At 43.5% G+C, this 12,841-nt stretch overlaps 1 protein-coding gene across 1 annotated transcript in view; it reads right to left on the bottom strand.

The window, feature by feature from the left end:
• Positions 1-12,841, bottom strand: part of Su(var)3-3 (lysine-specific histone demethylase Su(var)3-3) — a 101,002-nt gene that overhangs the window by 3,797 nt on the left and 84,364 nt on the right. Inside the window, exon 11 of the mRNA XM_069111820.1 lies at positions 1,130-1,422. Coding sequence (XP_068967921.1) covers positions 1,130-1,422 — 293 coding nt within the window. The remainder of the gene's footprint in view (positions 1-1,129; positions 1,423-12,841) is intronic.

Here is a 12,841-nt window from a genome sequence, read left to right as displayed (position 1 = left end):
TAGCATCTTGATGCAAGCAAGATAAAGTTAGATATTTTTGAAAGGACGAGTTGATTTGAAATAACTTGCGAAGCTCCAGTTTTATGTGTTAAATGGTTGGATTTTCAATTACACCGAATATGTGTAATTTATATCTGACAATGTGATGGGAGCTCACAGTAGATGTTTGCAAGCTTGCTTGGAGAAAATATTATGTACCCGTTGGTTCTGGTAAATCCTTCGGTTTAAGGGTCGCTCACGTAAACGTTTACCACCGGTGCTTTGTTCCATAGATCATTCTCTTTGCGGATTATTCGCCGTCGTTTAAGAGAATTACAAAATTCACGGGGAATATAACTATAGCATCTTTTGTTAAGCTTCCTAAATTCCAGTTTAAGCGACTTTGTATCAAAATCTCTTCGATACACATGTTGCATCCGTCCAGGATCCTTGCACTAAACTAAACTCATTCTATCTCTTCAACCATATACATAAAACACTTTCACTATTCAGTCACGCTGCACTTTTCAGATCTCAATTAGGCAACACACATGCTTGCCGCGTATAATCCAATCTTTAGATCATGCTATCCATTCTGTATCATTCGTAATCCTATTCTTCAAATCGCTCATCCTAATCTTCATACACAGCTTCGGGATCATCGCAGAAACATCACCGCGATAGAATCACCGATCCGAAAGCTCCCCTCGGCCAATTTCCCTCTCGAAATAAAATCGCGTTGGCCTGCAATCGGCGAGCTCCTTGAACCACGAGAAGCTCCACTCTCCCACGGCGTAACATCGATTCGTAAATTACCCTCGAAATTGCGGAGAATTTATTCGAGTGGACGAGCTATCGGTCGAAAGATCCGGACAGCCGTGGCCCGTTTGGCCGTGCGATGAGCCTTTAATTTCGGGAGAGGGCCGGAGTCCCGGATCGAAGCGGTCGTAAACCGACTCTGGGAGGCCGTAAAAGGAACGTGTCCCGGCGTAAGAAGCGACACGAGCCACGTCACCGTTGCTTTCGCGACGAAAGAGACCGCCGGATCACAATATATCTCATTCCGGGCCGGTCGACAAGTTCGATCGTCGTTTTCGCCGGCCGTATAAATCAGACGGAGGAGGAGAGACGCGAGCCAAAGACCGCTTACCTTATTTAAATTGCCGAAGCCGAGCCTCTGAATAGCCTGGGACTTCCAGTCCGGAAGCGGCGGGTTGAAGGCGACCGCGGACGGCGGGGCGGAAGCCTTCAGAACACCAAGAGGCAGCGTGACTAGCACCGCGTCCGCCTTGTACACCGTGTGATTTGTGTGGGGGCTACGAGAGGGTGCGGCCCATACCTCCACCCCGTTCACTCCGTATCGGACCGCCCTGGCCGCTGTATTCAACCGGATGTCCAGGCCCTCCGACAGAGCAACAGGTACGCACGAGTAGCCATTGCGAACTGAAAAATTGAGAATATAGATTTGTCAGAAAAGTATGTGTGGTAATTATAAGAGAGAAAGAGAGAGAGAGACAGACAGACTGACTGACTGACTGACAGAGAAAAGAGAGGGAGAGAAGGAGGGTTGTATATAGTAGTTGGTTACGAGGATGGTTGACAAATGAGAAGGTAATTGAGGTTCGATGTGGTTGAGATTTGTGAGCGGGGGAGATTCGGAGGTGGGGTAATGTTCGGAGGACTTGTGATTGGGGTGATAATAGAGGGGCATGATAGAGGGTAACGTGTTTCCTCGTTTCTGGGTTGTTAGTTACTGTGTGCGGGTTGTGTCATTGTAATATGTACACATGTATGATCGTGTTAGATCGTAATTGGTACCAAACGATACATCAAAATAGGATGAAGTGTCCAAATCTCTGTTATTTAACCTGTGAATAAATTCAAAAAGATCTCTGATTTTTGGAATATCAAGGTGCCCTATTTTAATGTACGGGCGTGTATAATATCATCGTATCATATCGTAAAATATACGTAAATATACGTAAATATACTAAAATATACGTAAAAGATGTTAATCTCATATCCCGATACTTCGAATTCTTTTTTCTTTGACGCACGAAGGAAGAAACATAAAGAGATCTTTTCTGAATATTGAACAGCTCGAACATGTTCGACTCGTGGTATTCCTCTAAGAAAGATGGTATTTATATATCGTAGACGAGAACGACTTCTAACCAGCTACAAAACCTTCCAATTACTTTGAACGATGCAGCCCACCTGAAACTACGGATTCTGCATAACCTCGGAACCGAATTTCGATACATGAAATCTCGAAGCTCGCAATTATCGGAACGGATTACAAAACGAGCGAGCAGATAGCGTGTACTTTTCGATCCGTGTTTCGAATTCGCGTGGTTCGCGCAAAGGTGGGCTGCGCGAGCGAGGTTGAAATTCCGCGGGCCGATGTCACCGGATACGATAAAGGCTCCATTACCAGTTAATTGGATATTTCGCATTAGCGCGGCCAAATCAGGACACCTGACGCGGTCCTAAATTCTCGTAAGCACATTCGAACCCCGTAACATCCGCTGCGCATGTACTAATAATGATACACAGGCGTCTCCACTTAGGGAGGTTAATTATGTTGATGGCCAGCAGCGTGCTAACAAGCGCCTCTCTCTGCTCTATCGGTAGATACCATCCCGGAGAAATTTAAATTTACGCGACACCCGATATACCCCTATAATAGTATCAAACAATCGTTTCTCAATTATTATTGGTCTGCGATAATTCAGCAATCGAATCGCTTCTTCGTTTCCATAATTCCATTTCTACAGAACATTTGTAAAAATTGGGCTGAAACTTGTAAAGCACGAAGCGTGAAATACGCATTGACATGACCCCGAAACTAATGATATTTTGACCCACGCTTATTAAAGCCTTGTTGCTTATTTCGATGAATACTATGAGTTGCTCAGAAGCCATACCGATTATGTTCATAGATGGAAAAAGCGAAGAGAAGCGTGTCAAATATTACCATCTATCTTTATAGATTTATCTTTATAAATTTCCTTCGCACTTACGCTTATTTAAGTCACTTTCTTCCAATAAATTTAGGAAAGTAACTATACTTTGTTACTTTAGGTAGTTCGATGCTAATCACGTATAATGAAATTGAGTAACTTGCTAAAGATACAGTCGATCAGGTTGGCTGATATCTTTCTGAGGATTAAACTCAATTTTTTGAAACATCCTATACGCGTGTATAAAAACTGTACATTTTTTTCGAGATAAAGAATTTTCCATTATTCCCTTTCTTGTTGTTCCCGTTCATGTGAATGTGACTGGACCTGATCCCATCGAAAAATTTATCGTCGCGTCGAACGACAGTCGCCTCGTCGTTTCGTTAATTCGACCGATTTAAATTCGACGTCGACCCATTCACGGTGCCGTTTCTCCATGGTCTCCTGGTTCTACGGGGAAGGTAACAGAGCCAGGACGAATCGAATTGGAAAAGAACGCGTCGCGCGGCCACGCGGTCCATGCCGATATCCGGTTGCGCACGATTATTTGCGACGACGAAAACGCTCGTACGGTTGGATTCGTTATTACTTTAATTGGAATCCATTTGACTGGCGGCTACACCGGTGCCACGGGTAGACACCCGCTCGTGTCTGGCGTCGATTACAGAAACCCTTTCTAATAAGCGAGGGAATATTCAACAGCCAGCGAAGGGAACGCGGTCCGGTGCTACCAAAATTATGGTAAGTCGATCTCGACTCTCTCTTTCTCTTTCTCCGCGCTGCCATCCTCATCTTGTTTCCTTTCGTTTCCCTTGTTTCGTTCTCTCTGTCTCCCGTTGGAATTGGAAATTAATTCCTTGCAATGAGGCAGCCGGTTCCGAGTCGATGAAAATTATCCGTGGAGAACGAACTTGATCCGGTTTCGGTTCTCTTCGTTTCCATTTATATCTTCCTCCTTTTTTCCCCATTTTGGAACTTTCCATTCGTTTGTTCGCAGTTATTCCCGCACTGAAAATATTTTTACTTTGAAGAAATTTAATTAATTCCTGGTTGTAGATATTTTTGAGTGGATGAAATTATTGCTCTTTATTGGATCGTTTTCACGGCTACGATTAATCCTGTGCAACCAAAGCAGCAGTCGATATTTTATCTCGATGAGCTTAAGTTTAATAGATTACTTTCAAAATTCGTTCATTATTTGACGATGAATTTTTATATCCCCGTAATCAGAGGAATATGTTTCATGCAGTAGCTTTCTAACATTTCGCGTAACATCTGTGTTCCATACCAAATGTTTGCTTTGTAAAATAATTCTACGTTTATGAAAGATTTTAATCCCGATTAATCGTCCATTGTATTGCATCATGTACGTAGCATATTGTGCTTACATTACCTCCTAGTGATCATAAAAATCTGTTATGTTACATTTGCTACAAACTCCTAATGTACCCAATTATAGAATTTTATGTTCATAATCCAGGCATTAAAAATACTAAGAAATGAAGAAAATGTGGATGAAATAAAATGTATTAGATACATTTTACACGTCTAAATTTCAGAATGGTATGTAAAACGATTATTTTACTGGATCACTTTAGAAGATATTAGCAATTGGTAGAAGCCATTAATTAACAATGATCAGAGCCCGGTGTATTATTTACGTGCGCATATCTGGCTTCTGGGATGGCTCGATTTCCACGGGTTTCCTAAAATAACATCGAGCCGGGAAACGCATGTACCTCCATTATTGTTTGCTACTGTAACTCCGAATGCTCGTTCGGATGTTTACTTTCGGGCGGAACAAGCGTTTTGCTCGCCAGTAACGCAGACCGCACGCTGTCTTCCATCAGAGAATCATCTCTGAAAAATCTGGCAAACAAAAAACAAGCCGGAAGCCCATTCAATCCGGTCCCATTGCCGTTTTTCCGGCTTTCGTTCGTGAACAAACCCGCTGAATTTTTCAGCAGGCAGCGGACCAACTCTATTCTCGGCGAATGAAAAATTTGTACGCTGCATTTCCGTTCGCCTGGAACGTCTGCTCGCAACTGAGCTTCCGATTCACTTGAAAGACACGCTTCCACCATTGATACAGTTACAAGAAAAAGCCCTTTAATTCCGATTTAACCCAGACCCGAGGAAACAGCATTCGATAAAGGCAGGTAGATGAAGTGCTAAATATTCAGTTCAATTATTCAGTGGATATCCGATGTGTTTATACAATTTAATAATTTTGCCAATATAACCGGAGACGTGGAACCCTGCATTAATAAATAATGAAATCAGAATTTCAAAATAATTTCGATATTATCCTGCCTTTTATCGAAACTTTGATGGTTTGTTGTAATCTCTCTGATGGAATAGTTAAAGAGCGCTAAGCTTTGATAACAATAAGAAAGTTTCAAAAGAGAGGAAAAACTGCTACTAAATTAATTATTCTTTCAAGCAAGAAAGATTCGCCGTTAAAGCGGCATGTTCCGGTGAACGGGGTTCTCCAACGCAAGAGGCCCGCGGTTCCACCGGAACCGTCCCGGTGCCGGCGAACGCAAATATTTAACGAAGAATTTATCAGCATGTCGGTGGCCGTAGCGACGTGACGCGGAACGATCCGTGAAGGGAGAAAAGGCCGCCTCTCCTCTCGTTGTATCTTCGCCGCATCGAAGACGGCCCGCACTCTCGTGCTACTCCATGCTACCCTCTCCCGTCTTGTCTTCCGTTTGATCTTTGCTCGCAGTATTTTTTGACGGCGAGTCGAACAATTTGTATGCCGCGCTGCTTTTCAATTTACATTTAAATTGGTTGCTTATGGCGTTCTGTCGTCTCGACAGGAGTCGAAGTGCAGCCGGGAGCGTAACAGCGAGGGACGCGCCTCGAGAATAGAGTGAAACGAGGACGAAACGCGTGTACCGTGTAACCAGGATAGAGATGGACGAACGAGGAGAGGGGAAAACAGGTGGAGAGAAGGGACGCGTAGCGTCGTCCTGGTCGAACAGTCAAATACTGAAACGGCCTCGAGAGAAACAGAGACTGGCAGAACTGTGCGGCGCGCCGCGCGAGTTCATCGCACCGGAGCAAAGCCGTGTGCCGCGTGTTTTTGCGCGCCACGTGAACGCATGCAGTTCGGGAACAGGACATATGAAATCGGGAAGAGGGTAGCTGCGGTTAGGAAACGTGCCCGTACACACATCACCCAGCAGTACGTTGCTCGAGTACCGATCTAGCGAATTTGAATCTCGTCAATTTGAATCGAAATCGAGCGTGCCGTGGTTCCGAGCTGCTTCCACTAAGCAGATTTACGAAAACTCTTCGTGAATAGGAGAAAAGGAAAGCGACAGATGCGTGGTAAAAAGAGCGGTTTCCTCTCTTCTTCGCCGATGATATAAATATTAAAGATTCTTTCTTTGTGTTATAATTTCTATGACGTTTTATCAATTGTAACAAATGACAGAGAAATTTGGAACGTTTGTTGGGCTCTGTAAGAAAATTTATTTACTCGCAATTGTTAATAATAGAAACACAATATTTTCACACAACAGAACAACATAATAATATTTTTTAACCTATTTGTAAAAACGACACAGCGTGATAGTGTTAGAACCAGTTTCCCTACAAATAAATAGATTTATCGTTTAATTACGTAGAGTTTTCTGAAGCACCAAACAAACGATACGCGAATTACACCCCCGAAAGATCAAAGACACGATCTAAAAGAACAGCAAAAGGACAAGTATGTTAATGAAATGAAAACGAATAGACCTTGCCATAAAAACTCCGTAACTTATCCCGTGCAATTTACACGCACAAATTAAACGCTCAATAAGCGTTCCCGAAAAAATTCAGCGTTCTAGCCGGCGAGTCGTGGGTGATAGAAATACAGAGGGATGCTTTCCTTGCGCAGCCATTCGTTGCGTCAACATTTGGCATAGCGAGTCTCGAAGCACACACGCGATAGAGAGAAAGTCTCATTTGCCTCGTCGGGTAAACATTGATTTTCGGAAATCGCCAGAATCGCGGCCGTGTGAGTCTTCCAGGTGAACTTCAACCCTTCAGCCCTTGCGGCCTGGGTCTTCGCCGAACTCCGTTTCGACGCGAGCAAATATTTAATAAATAAATAGTCCCGACAAGTAAGGCTACCACGGATGCGTGCGACCGACGCGGGAAGAAGCTGATTGACCTTTGACGACGCGACTTTGCCAGACTCGATCGTCCAACGAATCGTTTGCGCCATATCGATCGTGGTCCGTTTGATGGAGATTAGGCGAAGTCTCTGAGGATCTTTGAAGTAGGGAGGTTAGCTTTTAGGGAGGTTAGATTTCGGTTGGCTTCTTTAAGCCATCAACTTGCTTCGAGCGATACTGGGAAACTCATAGTTTCCTGTCATTTTCATTGTGTAGAATATTATCGTGGAAAATTATTAAACATTATTTCTCAAATGTTTTGGGCTCTTTTATTTTATCTATCAATTAGTAATATTGGAGAATCGTACAAGTCGTAGATTACAAAATTTCCTTTTGCGATCTAACGTGGATTAAAAATATTCAAACGAGCTTTTCGATTCAATATTTAAATTGTATTTATCGGAAGAGCAAGAGAGATATAGGTTTCTCATATTCGAAAATGCAAAAGTATATTACTACGAATTTATTTCGTGTTGATTTTTATTCGTTTACTCAAATTATTGGAAAGTGTAGCAGCCACGTCGATCGGTAAAATTTACTTAAGAAATTTTCAACAGAATTTATTAGAACTAAAATTAAATATTATCTAACTCGTAACGTGTAAGTTGGAAAATTTCGCGAACGATATTAGTTCAATCGTGCAAGAATACATTGAAAATATATCGTAAATATAACGTTACGTGATACGTTTCCAACAGTTGCTCGAAGCAACTTCTTCGAATCTCTGAATCTTTGCTGAATCCGACACTATTATTAGCGACTCAGTCCTGAAAGGGCATGTACCCTGATCTATGGCCATTTGTTAGGAACTCGCCGTCGTAAAAACAGACCTATTGAAACAAAACGGAAAATGGGGAAAGCTTGCAGCCGTAAGGGTGCACGTGAATTGCAACAGCCTGTCGTTCCATTGTCGGAAGATTAAATATTCCCGTGTTTGCCACGCGACACAGAGAGTTGCTCGTGAATACCGGTGGAAATTAGTATACACGGGCGTGGCAGGGCGTCGCGCAATTCCGCCAGGAGCTGCTCGTTACGCTGGCGTAGCGTGGTTAACAAGGACGGCTACGTTCTCGAACCACCTGGCAATCGAAAATGAACTCCGATTCGCTTAACGCTCGTGCAAACAAACACCGCCTTATTTCCCGGCAACGCGGTTCGGATTAAACGGCACAGCGCTTTGTGTTGACGGATAAACAGAGGAAATGGGGATAAATTAACGATTAGCAGTGCTATCAGTCGAAGTGAGAAAATAATAGAACAGCAGAGAATAATTTTCGTGAATTGAAACTACGGGGATAACATGCATGCCGTATTGTATTGCAATTGAAATAATTAGCACGATATTTGATATGGTTAAGACAACGCGGACAGAACTAAATTCGGGCCACTAAAATTAAAGATCAAATAGAACCAGTTTTTCAGGGCCATTTCGAAATCATTAAAGATCGTTTAAGTTTTATTGAAGGTCGTTCAAAAGCTGTGACAAGGTCGTTGCAAGGTCGCCAGTGTCATTCACGGTAATCCATCCGTGATATCGAGTGTTTCAGAAAACACGAACGTTTCATGGATAATTAAAATTATTAAACGTTCAAGTTTTTATTGGCATACTCAAACGTCGCACAAACACACGCGTTTCCTCGATATCGCGTTCAATGTGTTGGGTTACGTAAAATAAACACTTCTACGTAATTTTCGTAAAAATATATAATACGATAAACAGGTTTTAAATCAAGTATCGATCCAGTTATATATATATATATATCTTTAAAGCGAGAAAAAAGTCGTGAAAACCATCTCGATGGCCCAATATCAAGACTACAATAAAAGAGAAGCCACGTTATAGCGTTCGCCGGAAATGAAACGTTCTAGCGAAGGACGTAAGGGCAAAGGGGTAAACGGCGAGATTGTAAAACGTCCGAAGAGACGATTCGAGGATCGTGGAAGGGAGCGGGAAAGTATCTTACGAAGACAAAAGAGAATCACAGGTACTCTCCTCTACCCCAGTTGGAAATGAATCGCGTCGGACGAGGATGGCCGGCTCGCGAAAAATAAACGTTATCTCCGGCGTCGTTTCGGCGTTCTCGTTTTCTGGCGTGCCGGTTATCTCCGCTTGTCCTGGTCGCATCGGTGAATTTAGCATCGGCAGCGTTCCGTATAATTTGTTCAGATTGCGATAAAGTTAATTGGAGGCTGGCACGGAATTTATGATCGCCCTGGCCCCGAACACCGGCGACCGTCCGCGACCGCCGGAATGCGAGATTCCTAGATCGCGCTAGTAAGTAACGCTCCGTGGAGAAAAGATCGATATCGTACCGGCGATTTATTACGATTGTCACACATTCTGTGCAAATGAGCTTGTACCCGATGCGCTTTACCGCCAGCCTTCGCAAGAATCAGGGGAATTCTTCGCCTAGGGGAGTCGATTTTTTTTCTTAAGAAAGATTAATAAACCGTGGATAGGAATCGCGCGAGGAACTTTGTGCAACTCTTGCGTGTGTTTGATGGCGGTAATTAATGGTAATAATTACGAATGGTGAGATTCGTTAGCGTGTCATTCGAGGCATCCACGAAGCGACATCTGTGAGCCAATGGCTGAACTCGCTTTAGTGGTCGGTAAAATAGGGAGATCGATGGATCTAGTAGAGTGCGCATTACGAACATACGCGTTTGAAAAACAGCTGTTTTCCACGCAATGAAGAAAATGAATGTTAATTAGCTTTACATTTCTTAATAATGGAAAATTATTGTTGGAACTAGGAAGTAGAATGTAGCTATAATTACAAAATTATATGGTATTGTTGAATGGTATGTGAAAATTTAATTTGAATGAGCCAATTTAATTCAAATGTGGCACATGTTTCAGACATTCCTATCGTCCACCTAAAACTAAAGCATGCTAATTCGACTTTAATTAACCGAACAAACAGCATTCCTATCCGAAGAAGTGCCCATTGAGCAGATTGAACAACCGAAAACTTGCCACGCGATTCCCGTACTGTACGAACGAGCGGTTCGCGTAACCGATTTAATATACAGAAAGCTAATCGAACTATCGAACGTGTTGTAGCAAGCGAGCAGCGCATGCTCCTCATTCCGGCAGTGCTCGTACCATTCCAAATTTTCCAGAAACCATAACGCTAAGCCCGTGTTGGGATCGATTTTAAATAGGCAGCGATATACACACATACATAGAGAGAGAACAAAGGTAGCCGCAAACGAGGTTGCTCGCAACTTCAATCTGCCCGCTAATAATTATAATTAAACCACGTCGAACGAACGAGCTCGTTCTTTCGATTCATTCGGTACTGCGTAGAATTAGCCGATCGTTCGTTCGATGGCGAGCAATTGCGAGTCGATTACGCGTGCAAAACCGTGAGATCAGGGCGACGGAAGAAAGCAGAGAGGGTAGAAAACTGGGAGGAAGGAAGAGGGACGTAAAAGAGGTTCAGCGAGCAGTAAGAAGATATTTGAATACGACTATATACCGCGAGTAAATCGTATCGTCCGCAAACGAGCAGCGTGCTACACAAGAAATGCATTTGCCGGATGTCGGCGGTGGGGAGCATGGGCCCCTCCCCGCGGCACCCGGGGGCACCAGGGCGCACGCCGAAAGGGGTACGGCTAGCGATGGGTATTCAAGGACCCTGAAACTTTCCGAACAATTTTGCTCTGATGCAACGTTACTCGAATTTGGAATATTGGAACTTTTTACAACTCCCGAGAAAGCAACTGCAACGATATCATGTTAAGGATATTCCTAAATTTCAATAAGAGATTTTCTTTACCTTGTACACCCATAACTGAATCAGAAGATTTAGAAGACACGTCGTTTAGAAAAACACAAGATTTTCTTTCGAGAAAGAGCTCTCGTTAAAAACATTCGAGTCCACGATTATTATCCTATTTCTTGCAACGACTAAAATCGTGCCAGTCCACGAACTTATTATTTCTATGCAAATGATAATAATTCTCGTGGGACCTAAAAAAAACATACCTCTAAGAACAACATCGAGAGATCAGAGACGATTTCGTCAAATTCCGAGGTAATAGAAGACAGAACGTTAAGGCCATCGCTAGGCACGACGTTCGTGGTCTCGCCGGTAAGGCCCACGGAAAGTCCCCGTTCTCTTGCCCGTGGTCCAGCAGAGCAAAGGGGCGCTATCGCGAGCGAGCTATCTCCCACCACCCGTACCAGTTGCGCCGTAATATATAGGCCGTATCTCAGGCCCGCAAATTGCCTTTTTAAACACAACAAGACAGCCGTGCCCCCTTTCAATTTACGCAGGGCCCTTTTTCGCGTGCGCACACCATTCCGTTTCCCTTTGGTCCTCCCTTCCTCTCTCCTTCCTCCTGCGCACACTCCTTCCATCAACGTTTCGTCTTTTCTCTTCTCCGCTCTATGCGATATGCTTTATACTCATCGGCCTCTGCTTCTTCCCCGTTATTCCTTTTTCTGCGCACGACCGAGTTGCTTTCGACCAATCGACGATTCCTCGCTATTATATCCAACTACACGTAGGCGAGATTCTTCGAAAAAGCACCGGCTGTATATTACACGGTGTAATTAGAAGCGTGGTAATCCAGCCTCGCGACAGCTCGCTTGGCTACCGTGGTGCTAGATCAATCGCCTCTCCGCACAAAGTATTGCAAAGGGCGGAGAGTAAACTTGTAAAGAGTTTCGTAAAAGTGGTTTACAACTTTTACAAGCAAGAGGGATTATAGTGACTGGTAAAGCACGTCTGCGAACACGGAGGGAAATACCACGTAATTTTTCTTCGAGTATCTTATTAAAACCGTTCCGCTGCGGTAATAACGAAATAGTTAGTGTGGCGCGACGGTTAAACGAGAATAATTGTGGAACGAACCGCGACAGTCGGGCTTCGCTTTTCTCCGCGAATTTTTCTCCATTTCAATCTTATCCCTGCGTGCGTGCCAGAGGGAACCTCGGCCGCCTCGGGCCAGGAAAACGATCGTCCTTTCGGCCGAGAAATTGCTTTCCCGTGAAACGATTATGAATCGAGCGGAGAAGAATCTCTCTCCTGAAATGGAACGTTACAAAGAAACTTGGGTATCGGGAGGATCGTGATTTTTCCACGAGTTAATTTGCCGATGCAAGGGTCTTCGTACAAATTACGGTTCTGTGAATATTCTCGATATCGAAATATCCTTGAATCGAAAACTACATCTCGAGTTCGTTCGACGCATGATTTATCACCGCGTCATGGACGCTGGAATTCGTGTCCGACCGAAAGTTTTGCAACCATTTCTCCGCTCGGCCGTGAGTCATAAACCGGGTCAGCTGCTCTAAGACACGGCAATGATAATGATAGGTGTCTCAACCTGTTTGATAATGGAAGCAGGAGAGCACGCGTTCCTTTCCGAGATACGATTCCGCGATATGCAAATCTCTTAATAATCTCGAGTTTCATCGGTTTCTGGTGCACTGAGCGCTAGAACGCGCGTTGCTCCGAGTAACCGTTAGCGAAAATTTCAGTAAACATCTAGAATAAGAAATAACTGCTTACTAACCGTGTGTATGCATTTCCTTTATTCGATTTAATAAAGAAACACATTTTAACTTACGTACAGCTTACGTAAGATCAACAGGAAAAGGATACTCTAGAATATTCTTTCAAAGAGTTGTTTAAATGTGGAACAAAGATAATTCCACTTTCTAAATGTTGGAAATAAAACCGTAGAAAATTAGTTAATCGATGAACGGTA

Source organism: Bombus flavifrons, chromosome 4, assembly GCF_040668555.2.
Source record: "Bombus flavifrons isolate JBK064 chromosome 4, iyBomFlav1_principal, whole genome shotgun sequence".
In the NCBI taxonomy this organism is placed as follows: domain Eukaryota; kingdom Metazoa; phylum Arthropoda; class Insecta; order Hymenoptera; family Apidae; genus Bombus; species Bombus flavifrons.
Note: the sequence above shows the minus strand (reverse complement) of the source record. Positions and strands in the feature narration are given on the sequence as shown.